The sequence below is a fragment of the Rhinolophus sinicus genome, linkage group LG06 (assembly GCF_036562045.2).
Source record: "Rhinolophus sinicus isolate RSC01 linkage group LG06, ASM3656204v1, whole genome shotgun sequence".
NCBI lineage: Eukaryota > Metazoa > Chordata > Mammalia > Chiroptera > Rhinolophidae > Rhinolophus > Rhinolophus sinicus.
In genome coordinates, this window is record NC_133756.1 from 75,744,768 (window position 1) to 75,758,615 (window position 13,848).

General features: G+C 37.7%; 1 protein-coding gene across 1 annotated transcript; it reads left to right on the forward strand.

The window, feature by feature from the left end:
- Positions 1 to 46: 46 nt before the first annotated feature.
- SERPINB1 (serpin family B member 1) lies at positions 47 to 8,432 on the forward strand. Its single transcript, XM_019752400.2, has 7 exons — positions 47 to 197; positions 1,475 to 1,650; positions 3,388 to 3,525; positions 4,064 to 4,181; positions 5,128 to 5,270; positions 5,358 to 5,525; positions 7,095 to 8,432. The coding sequence occupies exons 2-7, from the start codon at positions 1,483 to 1,485 to the stop codon at positions 7,494 to 7,496; spliced, it is 1,137 nt and encodes a 378-aa protein (XP_019607959.2). The 5' UTR covers positions 47 to 197; positions 1,475 to 1,482; the 3' UTR covers positions 7,497 to 8,432.
- Positions 8,433 to 13,848: the final 5,416 nt, after the last annotated feature.

Sequence of the window (13,848 nt, forward strand, 5' to 3'; positions counted from 1 at the left end):
GGCCCCTCCCTCCTCTTAAACGCTTATACATGACCAAGCCCAGACTCCTAAGAACATATCTAGGGGAAGGGCCAACGCCCTGTCCGCCCCACCCCTGATCCCGTGAAGCACTCCACTTACACAGCTATATAAGCACAGTACGCAAGCTCTGCGCAGCTTCCCAGATCCTGTGCCCCGCCCAGGCTGCTGAGCAGAGGGTAAGCTCCCCTTCCCCCACCCACGCCTAATACCGAGGTCGGGAAGGCCAGATCGGCCACCCCCGGAGAGTTCCGGGCTCCAAACAGGAGTCACCGCCGCCCAGCACCAACCCCGGACCCTCCGTGGCCTGGGGTCACCGCAGTCCCCTCCTGTTCGCCAGGACTGCTCCCTGCACCGCCCATCTGCGCCCGCGATACCACCTCCCTCTGCTGTGCGCCCCGCCCCGGGGGCGACCCCGGGTCGCCCGCACAGCGTCGGGGAATCGAGGCCTGGCAGCCCTGTGAGGGACGGCGGTTGGGGAACGGTGGCTGGGAGGCAGACCTGGAGCCTGAGATCGGAATGTTTTTCTTCCTGAACTCCCTTCCTCCCCGAGCTCTTCGTGACGGTTTCCAAGCAGCCCCGAGGCAGAACCCGCTTCTCCTTTCTGCGGGTGGAGGGAGGGAGAGGAGGCCCATGAGATCCTAGAGATCACTTTTCAACAACAATAATAATTCAATGTATTATGCACGAAGCAGCCAGCACAGCTATTATTCTTCCTTGCCTGTATGTGGGGGAAACTAAGGCTCTGGGAGAAGTCGCGAGGGGTAAATGGGCAGGCTGAGCTGAGGTGGAAGGTCCGGAGCTTAGCCTGGGACACTACGGGAGTGTCAGAGAGGAGACTTGTCATCTTCTCCCAGTCTGGACACCTCGACCAGCCCTGGGACCTGTGCTCGGTTTTCAAACTCACATACCCTACAGCAGCTATGAGACTTGGGACACTTAACGTCTCCAAGCATTAGCAACTGAATCTCAGAAATAAGGATAATTATATCTACTTTACTGGAATTTGCTTTAATGTGTAATAAGTAGCTATGGTTTTCTAACAGAAGCATTTTTATTTCGGGCAAATGTGGGCAATGGCTTTATTGCCCAAATGAATCAGAGGCAATCCAAATGGTGGGAAACATATGTGCTCACAAACTTAGCAGGAAAGGCCCAGCCTTGGCTGCTGTGTCTGCAAGGTCAGAGCCCTTTAGGGTACCCTGGGTCCTGATCCTGGGTCACTGATGGATTCTTGGCCAGTTATCTCTAGTTCCCACATTTGTGCACATGAGAAAATGTTTTTGCCCTCCTGAAAAGAAAAAGAAAGAAGAAAGAGGAAAAAGAAAAAAAAGAAAGTACAAGTTTAGGCTGTTCCAGGGCAGTTGGCACAAGTTGAGGTAGACATGGAGAAATGCCATTGCCTAATTTGTTCGTGTGGGCAGTGGGCAGCTCGGACCTCTGTTCTGTGTTGTAGCCTTCGCCATGGAGCAGCTGAGCACAGCAAACACCAGGTTCGCCTTGGACCTCTTCCGCACCTTGAATGAGAATAATCCTACTGGAAACATCTTCATCTCTCCCATAAGCATTTCATCAGCGCTGGCCATGGTTGTTATGGGGACCAGAGGCACTACTGCAGCACAGTTGTCCAAGGTCAGCAGAAACAAACAAAAATAGTCTGGTTTCCATGCAAGTCTATACTAAAAACGTGTGCCTTTGAGCTCTTACAGTGTTTTAAAAACTGGATTTCTGTGTTCAACAACTATACATTGTGAAGCCAGACTTTCAGAAAAGCCCCGAGAACAATCCATTTTTTTATGCAGGCTTTCATTCACAATCGAGTTTTCACTGAGCACATACTGTGTGCCAGGTGCTGTTTGTGTCTGACTGAGGATATAGCAGTGAAGAAAGCTACAAAAAATCCCTGCAGTGTCCCACTTTTCTATTCCAGTGGGCAAAGGTTTGACAGCTTCTCCTCCCAGACTAGGATTTTCCAGTTTCTGTGTTGCACATGGCCTGCTACCCATAATGCCTGTTATGTAATGATACTTTTGAGCATAATGACACATAGGAAAAGCACCATAGTGGAGATGTTGGCGGTGTCACTTTTTTGAGGGAACAGGCAACAGCCATGTGGTTCTGTATTCTCCAGGCCTAGCCCTGTGCCTGGCACCAAGTGCCTGTGTGAGAGCAGGAGGGCCCTGCAGGGAGAGGAGAGCGGTGGGGTGTGGCAGCCACAGACAGGACCAAGCTCTGGGTTAAATGGCAGGTCACTCTTACAGCAGGAGAAGCAGCAGTAAGGCCCAGCCTTCCTACTGGGTGTGCAGGGCACTTCTGTGCTACATGTTCTTTAATTCTGAGAGGGGAACTCTGGCTTTCCTTGAAACCTAGGGGAATGGAGTGCCAAAAGTGAAGGAGGTCTTTCTAACATAATGGTCACAAATTATATGCCACCTGTAACTAGGGAAGGCCAGCCCTGGATTCAAGTTTATGGAACTATTCCAGCTGTAGAGCTTTTATTACTGTATTTTATGGAAAACCAACCATGTGTATCACTGCAGATAGGAAAGCATTTTAAAGTTTTCAAAAATCCACTTTTTAAAAATACCCTGGTACTATTATTAGTTGCTTCTTGCAGTTGCTTCTATTTTGAGTCTTTCCAGGGACTTTATTACCTCAGCAAAGAATAGTTTTAAGGCCACCCCCCACCCCATTTCCATTAAAGTAGATCGATCATAGCAACTACACAAACATTCCATATCTTGGTGAGTAACTGGACTTTGTACACTGTGTAGGTTTGTTCTTTGTGTGTTAAAACAAGGAACCAGCCCAGGCCTCATAAAACCATAAAGCGATTCTTGGTTTGTAACATGGGAATTAAACCTTTGCCAAAAGTTAAGTGTATACTCGTAGACGTTATTTTTAAATAAGTGAGTTACTGGTGCTAATAGTGTAATTTAAAAAAACCCTCAATCTGTAATATCTTTGTGGTTCTGCATAGGTGATGATTCTTATTTTTACTGTTTATTTCTGAGAACTTCAGTAAAATTATATTTGATACAGAATATACATTTGAACATACCATTTATGATTTTCTTTAGAAAAAAGCAGCTGTGTATAAATATTTAGTTTATTAACCACTCATACTTGTGGAACTACAGTTACAAAAAAAAGTGATATAAAAAGTTTCTAATGTAATTATTATGTCTCACAAAACTACAAATTTTAGATTCTATTATTTGTTTTCCATTGAAAAATTAATAAAGTATTGGGCTGGGAATTATCAATAATTAGTAATAAAAACACTAATTTGATGGACGCAAATGCCAAGGAATCCATTTATAATTTCAAAAAATCACTGGTTATAGAAATAATTTTTTTTTATTCTAGGCTCTATATTTCAATACGGTTGAGGAGATTCATTCAAGGTTTCAGAGTCTGAATGCTGATATCAACAAGCGTGGAGCTCCCTATATTCTGAAACTTGCTAATAGATTATATGGAGAGAAAACGTATAATTTCCTCCCTGTAAGTATTTTGCACTCATGTTCTAAAACTCACTAGACGATGAGGACTTTTTTTCAGCACAATCAAGTCAGAGAAGTTAGTTTTAATTTTTATAAACATTCAGAAAAACAATACAGAATAAAAATATATGACAGACAGTATTCCCATTAATTGATGTGGTTTCATTTTATAGTCTTCAGAGTGAAAAGATCTATCCTGGCTGTTTTACTAAAGCAAGAGTGAATTCCATAATTTACTTCCAAGAACAATCAGATTTTGCTTATTTATGAAAATATTAGTCAAAGGTTAGAAGAGAATTGGTAAATTTTATACACTACCAAAACCACTGAACAAACAAAAAGGGTTAAGATGGTAATGTATTTTTTTACTGCAATGCAAAAAGTAGAAGGGTTAGAATTTTTGTTATAATGAAATTTATGCCTTTTAGGACAATTTCTATTGCTTTTAAGGATTTTAGAAAACCATTTCTGTACGTTGTAGGCCTTATTCATGACTTTTCCCCTCTCTCCCTCCTTTCCTCTTTCCCACCCTTTCACAGGAGTTCTTAGCTTCAACTAAAAAAATGTATGGTGCTGAATTGGCCAGTGTGGATTTTCAGCATACTTCTGAAGATGCAAGGAAGATGATAAATGAGTGGGTCAAAGGGCAGACAGAAGGTAAGAGTGGGCAGAATGTAGTCATTACACACTGGTTGTTCTTTTCCTCCTTCTACCTTCTCAACCTGCAAATGATTCCCTCTCCCTTTCCTCTGACCCTGTGCCACTGCCGAGTGCCAGAAAGCTTTCAAATGTAGAAATTCTTCAAAGTGGAAATTCAACATAATAACTGAAGCAGCTCAATATTTTTCCCCAAAAGTTCCCCAAACTACATTCTAAAATTAAAACTAGCATTGAATGTAGAGTAAAAGGAATACAGTTTTGAGGAAAATCCAGCCTGGCCTAACTTTCTTAATACACATATGGAAAGACGTTTCCTGACACTTGTGACTCAATATTCACAAACTACTGTGGTCATAACTATTTTTGCCAACATCTTGTCTAAACAATCAGGGATGGTAGGTGGGACAGACTCTCCCTCAGCTGTTTCTCCACTACAGCTCTCTCTAACCTACTAGTCCTGGAATGCGTCAAGGCACCAGCTGAACACCTGTCTTCCATACCAGGATTCATGGCCGTGATGTGGTCACGGGGAGTTCGTGTTTCAGTGGAGTAATTGTCCTACCTTTTGGATATTTGTTAAAATGTTTTTTGTGAGAGTAGCTTCCATTTGGAGGATTTGAAGAAGTAATTTATTTACTAGTGACTAAAAACATTTTCGTTAAGGAATATTTTTTATGCCTGAAAAAGAATGGTCATTCACAAAATAAGGCTCATTGTTGATCAAACACTCCAGAAAAGGAGGTTTCCTGTTTTTATCCCTTAAACCCTTGGTTTATTTCAAGTCAAAACACACTGGTAGGGTTTTCTTAAACTAATATGTTAAAGGAAGTTAAATAGAAAGTATACATTTGAATTGCATTTCAGTGCTGATTAAATGTCAATTCAAATTTGGAATTCTGATATATATATATGAATTTTTATAAAACTTACTTTATCTTTTTAGGGAAAATTCCAGAACTGTTGGTTGCAGGTGTGGTTGATAACATGACTAAACTTGTGCTAGTGAATGCCATCTATTTCAAAGGAAATTGGCAGGAGAAATTCATGAAAGAGGCCACAACCGATGCACCATTCAGACTGAATAAGGTAAGGCGAGGTAACTGTATAAAATTACTCTTTGCTCTGAAAGAATGCAGATAATAATGTGAGTGACTTGTTTTATCAACTGTTCAGAAAGACACAAAAATAGTGAAAATGATGTATCAGAAGAAGAAATTTCCATATGGCTACATCCAGGACCTTAAGTGCCGTGTGCTGGAACTGCCTTACCAAGGTGAGGAGCTCAGCATGGTTATCCTGCTGCCGGATGACATTGAGGACGAGTCCACGGGTCTGAAGAAGGTAAAGGCTCCCACACCTCATGCTCATGTTTCCTTTGACCTACCGATTCTGCCTTGTGTGTATGTCGTGTGGTCGGTACTTGTTATGTGTTTACTAGTGTAACATAGCTTTCCTTTCTGATTCTTTATCATTCCTTTGGAAATTAGCCCATGAACATTTACTACTCTGAAGCCCTAAGTTTAAATTTTTAGCTGCTGTTAGGGAACAGTTGTGGTGGGGAACATCTAAAGATCTACACTAAATGTAATACTGGTCAGTGGCAGCTCACAAAAACCCTCTTAAATGAACTTTAGAGGAAAGTGCAGTAAAATGAGAATTGGTTAATTGAAACACATATTTTAAAATGTTAAACCCCAGAACATCAGCATATAGTTTCATCTTGTACTGTGAAAGCCTATTATTACACTGCTCATTCTCACCACAATTCATATTGATTGTGATTTAAATTTCCAGTAGCTACATGACAGAAAAGACTCATGTGACATGTTAGCTGAGAGCTAAGCCTATTTTCTAATATGAACTTTGTATGAGGTTTCTATTACATATAATATAAAGGCTATGGCGTCTCTTGCCAAGCTAGAACTAGAAAAAACTGTGAAGTTTATGTTTTTGTTTTTGTTTTAGTATCTCTAGCCTGCTGTGTGGTTTTTCTCTACTTCCATTCCCCACCCCCCCACACACACACTCAACCAAACTTGCTCTCAGGAAGAGGTCCAATATTACTCATTTGCATGTATAAAGTATATATTAACATCAATGTGTTCTTTATTTCAATTTCATTTCCATATTCATCTCTTCTCTGATTACAGGGATACATTCTCTAACCCCATGCAAGGAATAATCAGCAACAATAGAACAAGTAGAATGATGGTTCTGTTCTAGTCCAATGGTAGTAATAATAGTAATGATAATAGCTGACATTTATGTAGCACTTACTATATGCCAAGCACTTTATATACATTAACTCATTCAATGTGCACAACAGTGCTGTAAGGTAGGTTCTATTATTACCCACATTTTAGGTAAGGAACTAGGCCCTATTCTATTTTTACCTACAAGCTAAATCTATTAGAGATTACTTCAGTTGTGTGAGATTCACAGATAACCCTATGATCAGTGGAGTTCAGAATAAACAGAATAAATAACTCTCCCCAATTATAAAGACAAATTTGCCTTGGCTAAATAGAAAACTTTAAAAATTTCCCTTGCTCCACTCAACCAGTTAGAGTAATAACAGCCGTCATGGCTTATCACAGTAACCCAGTGTGGTAGGGGCTTGGTAAGTCCTGGATAGATGGGTGGGTGGATGCATTGATGGTTGATGGACTGGATAGATGTCCAATGTTCCTGTTACATTGGGCCCTTAATGGCTTGGAACACAACTCTGGTTTTTTTATCACCAATTGCTGGAAAGAAATGATATCCTCCAAGTGGAATCTGTTTTGGCACAACACGTGAAGGAAACTAATTAGCAACTGATATTATGAGTCCGTTCATTTAAATAATACTTCATTGCCTTGCTTATATGAAATTGTTCTCACCTCTTCTTTTTGCCCATTCTCATTCCAGATCGAGAAACAATTGACTTTGGAAAAACTGCGTGAGTGGACCAAACCTGAGAATCTGGATCTCATAGAAATCAATGTAAGCTTGCCCAGGTTCAAGCTGGAAGAGAGCTACAACCTAAACTCTCACCTAGCCCGCCTCGGTATAGAGGATCTCTTTAATAGCAAGGCTGATCTGTCCGGCATGTCAGGAGCCAGAGATCTTTTCATATCAAAAGTTGTCCACAAGTCTTTTGTGGAAGTGAATGAGGAGGGCACAGAGGCAGCGGCAGCCACAGCAGGCATTGCCACCTTCTGCATGCTGATGCCAGAAGAAAACTTTGTGGCCGACCATCCATTCATTTTCTTCATTCGACACAATCCCTCAACTAACATCCTGTTCTTAGGTAGACTTTCTTCCCCTTAGGCACTGGAAATACAAGACCAACCTCAGAGCTTTATTACCTGCACTTTCAATGGTGACAATTTTCATATATCTTTACCAATAAAACTACCTTCCAAAACCAGATCTTTAATTTCTTTTATAATGCCACCTCTGTTGGCTGTTTACACCCATTATTTTCTTATTTTTATATTGAAAATTTTCAGTGAATGCCTCTGAATGCATCAATCACATGCATAGATTCTTGACAATGTTATAATCTATGGAATTGCTGTTCTCTTCTGTTAGCTTTGGGAAACATTATAATAATGTAATTTATTTCACAGATAGACTTTTGGAAGCTATAATAGAGAGACACTGGTTGTTGAAGGGAGGCTTAAAAATAGTTATTCAATTGAAATATAGGGTAGCACCCCAATGAAGGGCCCCAGTTATAAAGACAAATTTGCCTTGGCCAATATTTTGGGCCCTTTGTCTATAGGATTAGTATTCTATGACAGCCCTTTAGTTTTCAAACTATTAAAGAGGCACCTGGTGATAACCTGCCTTCCCTTTTTGTTCTCCTTCATCCTACCTGATCATGTAGTTTGTGTGGGGTCACAAAGAGTTAAGAAGTAGGTATCTTATCATAAAAGATGCTAAGAAACTGCAAAAATAAAAATGTGGTAGGAGAAACCGTTAAGCAAACGGGATGCAAAGATCTCACTGTTAACCAGCTTGTGTGTTTTCTGATAAAGGCTCTTGACTTCCATCATCTGGTACAGGTTTTTATGGCAACCTGTTACAGCTTTATGGAATGCTGTCCCATTTAAACAAGCATCAGTGGTGGGAGATGGGGGGATCTTTGATTAACATAAGTCTTTGTCAAATGTACTCCTTGGTACAGAGCTTGAAATGCTGCATTTTCTTGTTCCCACAAAGCTGGTGGGCAAGCTAATAAAGTTTCCTACGATTCTGCCAGCAAGTCCTCTTCTTGTTTCTCCCCAATCGCAGAAAAGACAGGTCTATAAAATGGGGTTTTGGGACTGACAATACTGACATCCATGATGGTAGTGAGTGACTCCACAGAATAAAAACAAAATTTTAGCAAATCTATTGAGAAGCTTTCCTTCCTTCTTTGTTTCTTAAAATACTATCACCTACTACATTCCAGGTTATCTTAGCTATAGGAAAAACAAGAAAATCAATAGTCACTGCATTCTGTAACTCTTGTCTTTTGGTTCCTTATCCTAAAATCTACTCAATGATAAGAGTAAATTGTGCTGATGAAGTAGAATCTGAACTGCAGACCCCAAAGTGACTCATCTCAAATCCATTTTATATATGGGGGAACAGGCCCAAGGGCTATAAGTAAATTTTTGAAGGTCACAAGAACTACTGAATTCCAGAGCAGAAACTAGAATACAATTCATATTTATCTGGAGGACATCTAATTCTTGTAATAGTGAGCTAGGTAACTCAGACATCTTAGGACAAGTGAAAAACCAAAGAAACAGCCCAAAACCAAGTGAGAGCTGACATGATCAGGAAGAATTACTAAGCCAATCCAGGAAAATTTGGTGAATATGGAAATTTTGCCCTATGGGCATTTCCCAATCCAAAAGAGGTAAATGAGAAGTGAAGCAGGGATTTTGATGATGTTCAAGGCCAGGCAGGTGGAGTTCGGGTCGGTCTAGAGTGGGAGCCCCATTATACTTCCTGTGCTTTCATTTGGCACCCTAAGAGATACACCCTATGAGTATGAGTGAACCAGCTCAGATTACAGTCTTGATGTAAGTCATTGGACAGTCCCCCAAATTCTAATCCCTGGAATTGGATGACATTCATTCTGGTTTGCTACTACCCAGAAACATGGCAGAGGCAAACAAAAATCATCTCTGGGGGAAGATTATGCATAAACCTCAAATTATGTTTACAACCAGCTTTTCAAATACAATATCTAGTACACAATCAAAGATGACAACATAAATTAAAACTAGCATGTGCGGGTGTGCGCAAATGCGCGCACACACACACACACACACACACACACACACACACACCAGATAATACAGATAGAAGTACAGGGGCTTCAAGTATTGGGACTATCACACACAAATTATAAAGCAACACTTTTCTATGATCAAGGTGATAAAAGAAAAAGTTAAACATTTCAGCAGATAACTGGAAATATAAAAGAAACATTGCATATTTGAATAAAAATGAAGTAGAAATCCTAGAGCTCAAAAATACAATTATAAATGAAGAACTAAATAGCTAAAATTCATCAGCAAATTAGAGATAGCAAAAAAGAGAAGTTTTTTTAATTGTCAGAACAGAAGAAATTATCCATGATTTCTTCCAGAAAGACAAATATAATAAGTAAAACCCAGAAAGATAAAAAATTGGAAAATATAAAGGGGAGGATAAGAAACTCAAAGCAGTTAGTAAGAAGATGCTTAAAAGGAAAAGAGAAGATGAGACAGTATGGGGAAGAATATTTAAAGTGTTAACATTCAAAATGTGTATTCTAAAACAGATATAAACATCAATTCACAGGTTCTAGAAACACTACTCAAACCCCAAGCAGGATACTACAAAGGAATCCATCTTTAGACACGTACTAGTGCAAATGTAGAAGTCCAAAACTATAACAGATGATGATTTTTAAAAAAAATCAGATAAAACAACCAAAGAAAAGAAGACAAAGTACCCTCAGAGGAGCAGCAGTTAGAAGGACAACACATAAATCAACAGAAATTCTGAGAGCCAGAGATCATAGACTGATTCCTTTAATACACTGGGAAAAACGCCACCAAAAAACTTGCCAACCCAGAATTATTCCATATCCAGGAAAAATATCCCTCAAGATATTTTCAGACAAACAAAAACAGAGAATTCAACATCAGCAGACTTTAAAAAAAGAAAATCTAGAGGATATTCTTTATACAAAAGGAATATCAGAGTTGTAAAAAGAATGAAGAACAAAAACAATTGTAAATATGATAAATTTAAATAAATGTTGACCATATAAAAATAATAATGTCTACAGAATTGCAAATATATGCAAAATTAAAATAAATGATAACATAGAAGTTAGGGAGAAAAATGGACGTAAAATTCTAAAGTGCTTGCATTGTCTGGGAAAAGAATAAAAGTACAATTACAGTCATGCACCGCATAACGATATTTAAGTCAACAACATACCACATCTACCATGGTGGTCCCATAAGATCATAATGGAGCTTAAAAATTCCTATTACCCAGTGGTGTCATAACCACCATAATGTTGTAGCACAACACATTATTCACGTGTTTGTGGTGATACTGGAATAAACAAACCTACTGTGTTGCCTGTTGTATAAAAATATAGTGCATATAATTATGTGCAGTACATAATACTTGATAATGATAAATGTCTATGTCACTGGTTTATATAGTTACTATACTATATTTTTACTATTATTTTAGAGTATATATTTTATGTATAAAAAAGTTTGCTGTAAAACAGTACTGTGTTTCCCTGAAAATAAGACTTAGCCAGACAATCAGCGCTAATGCATCTTTTGGAGCAAAAATTAATATACGACCCAGTCTTATTTTACTATAATATAAGACCAGGTATAATATAATATGGTATAATATAATATGGTATAATATAATATAATATAATATAATATAATATAATATAATATAATATAATAATATAATATAATATAATACTGGGTCTTATATTAATTTTTGCTCCAAAAGACGCATTACAGCTGATTAGCTGGCTAGGTCTTATTTTCGGGGAAAGAGGGTATGCCATGTTACAATGGCAGCAGGCTCATACATGTTGTGTTTACCATCTCTTGATTGCATTGATTGAATCTCTTGTTGTTTATGCAGTAACATGCTGTACAGGCTTGTAGCCTGGGACCAATAGGCTATACCATAAAGCCTGAGTTCGTAGTGGGCTATGTCACCTAGGGTGTATAAGTGCACTCTATGATGTTCACAACTCGCCTAATGATGCAGTTCTTAAAATGTACCCTGTAGGCAAGCAACATATGGCTGTACAATTAAATTAGATTTTCATAAGTCATGGATGCATTTTGTACTGTCTAAGGTAACCACAAAAGAATAGTAAAAGGGTTTATAACTTACAAAATAAACCAAAGAGAAAAAAGGAAAAACAAAAAATATGCAATCAATCCAAAAGGAGGGAAGAAAAAGGAGAAAAAGATACACGGATCAGACATGACAAACAGCAAGGTGGTAATATTAAATTCCAAACATTTAAGTAATTATTTAAAATGTAAATTGACTATTTCAGTTAAAAGACAAAGATGGTTAGGCCAGATTGAAAAAATACTATATGGTGTTTATGAGAAATATATCTATAACATAAAAATGAAGTTTAAAGGAAAAGAATGGAAAAGATATCTGATGCAAATACTAACCATGAAAGTAGATGTAGTTATAAACATTAGGCAAAGTAGGTTTTCCTGACCTAGACATAAAGACAAACACTTCATAATAATAAAAAGATTCAGCTCACTAGGAACATATAACAATTCTAAATTTGTATGCCCTTAGTAGTAAGCCCTCAAAATGAAACAACAAAAGTAGAAAGAAGTTAAAGCACAAATGAGTTACCAATTTGACAAAACGATAAGGATGTAGGTTGCCACCACTTACACAATAATTTAATGAAGATCCTAGCTGATATAGTAACTTAAGAAAAATAAAATATGTAATAATTTGAAAGTAAGAACAAACTTTATAATATTTCAGATGATTATTTTCATCTAAAGTCTATATTATTAGAATTTAAAAGTGAGTTAAGTAAGGTTTGCTTGTTACAAGTGCAATTTACACAACTAATTTTTAATTCTATGTATTATCAACAGTTAAAAATTTTTTTAGGCATTTATAACAACGTTAAAAAATGTTCAAGTATACATCCAACAAAAGATCTTGAGTACCTCCATACAGAAAACTATAAACATTATTGGTAGAAAATAAAGAAGCTCTAAATAAAAGGAGAGCTATACCAGGATCATGATTCATTTTTTAAAATTAGTTTCAGGTGTACAAAACAATGTGATAGTTAGACATTTATACCTCTCACAAAGTGATAACCCCTCCCAATCTACTACCAATCTGACTTCGTATATAGCCGTTACAATTCCATTGACTATATTCCCTATGCTGTACTCCACATCCTGTGAATATATATATATATATATATATATATATATATATATATATATATATATATATAAAATTATAGTTGACATTCAATATCATTCAACTTCAACATCAGGTGTACACTGTAGTGGTCAGGCATCTATACAGTCTATGAAGTGATCTCCCTAATAAGTCCAGTGCCCATCTGGCACCCCACATAATTTTTACATTATTGATTATATTCCTTAAACTATACTTCATATCCCCATGACAATACTGTGACTACTAATTTGTGCTTTCTAATCCCTTTACCTTCTCCCCCATAACCTGTTCCTGTCCAGCAACCACCAGTTTTTTGCTCCCCTTATATCTCTGAGTCTATTTCTGTGTGTGTTTTTTAAAAATTATTATTCTCTTCTTTAGATTCCACATATAGGTGAGATCATATGGTAATTGTGTTCCTCTGTCTCACTTATTTAACTTAGCATAATATTCTCTAGGCCCATCCATGTCATTGCAAGTTGTAAGATTTCATTCTTCTTTATGGCCAAGTAATACTCCATTGTATAAATGTACCACAGTTTCTTTATCCAATAATCTATTGATGGGCATTTTGGTTGTTTCCATGTCTTGGTTATTGTGAATAGTGCTGCAATACACATAGGGCTGCATATATTTTTTGGAATTAGTGTTTTGGATTTCTTTGGATAGATGCCCAGGATTCATTATTTTAAATGTCAATTGCTTTACATAATCAATGCAATTCCAATAAAAGACCCAATAGGCTTTTTTTGTTTTGTTTTGTTTTATTTCTGGTGAAATATGGCAAGTAGTTCTAATATTTATGACAAGGTAAAAGGCTGAGAATATCCAAGACGATCATGAAGAAGAACCAGAGGAGAGGAGACTTGATAGAATGAAGACTTACTCTAAAACAGCAGAAATAAGACAGAATGAGTTTGGGTGTAAAGATGGTCAGAAATGGAAAAGAACAGAGAGCCCAGAGATAGCATCACACAATATGAACCCGCTTTATGGTGAATGACCATGATCCCAGTTTTCTCAAAAGAGTCTGTTTATTACTTGTTCTATGGTAATTATTAGCAATGCCCTCTTGTACTCTCAAAATTTCATCAATTTGAATAATAAATCATATGGTCATCATATTTCTGAAAACTGTGGCACTTCAAAATTGGGAGTGAAGGGAGAAAATTGTCAATAA

What these genes read in the sequence shown, in the direction of transcription:
- SERPINB1 (XM_019752400.2), top strand. Translation starts at nt 1,483, where the DNA reads ATGGAGCAGCTGAGCACAGCAAACACCAGGTTCGCCTTGGACCTCTTC. An exon ending in CTGCAGCACAGTTGTCCAAG is followed by an intron (nt 1,651 to 3,387) that starts GTCAGCAGAAAC and finishes TTTTTATTCTAG; the next exon opens with GCTCTATATTTCAATACGGT. An exon ending in AAACGTATAATTTCCTCCCT is followed by an intron (nt 3,526 to 4,063) that starts GTAAGTATTTTG and finishes ACCCTTTCACAG; the next exon opens with GAGTTCTTAGCTTCAACTAA.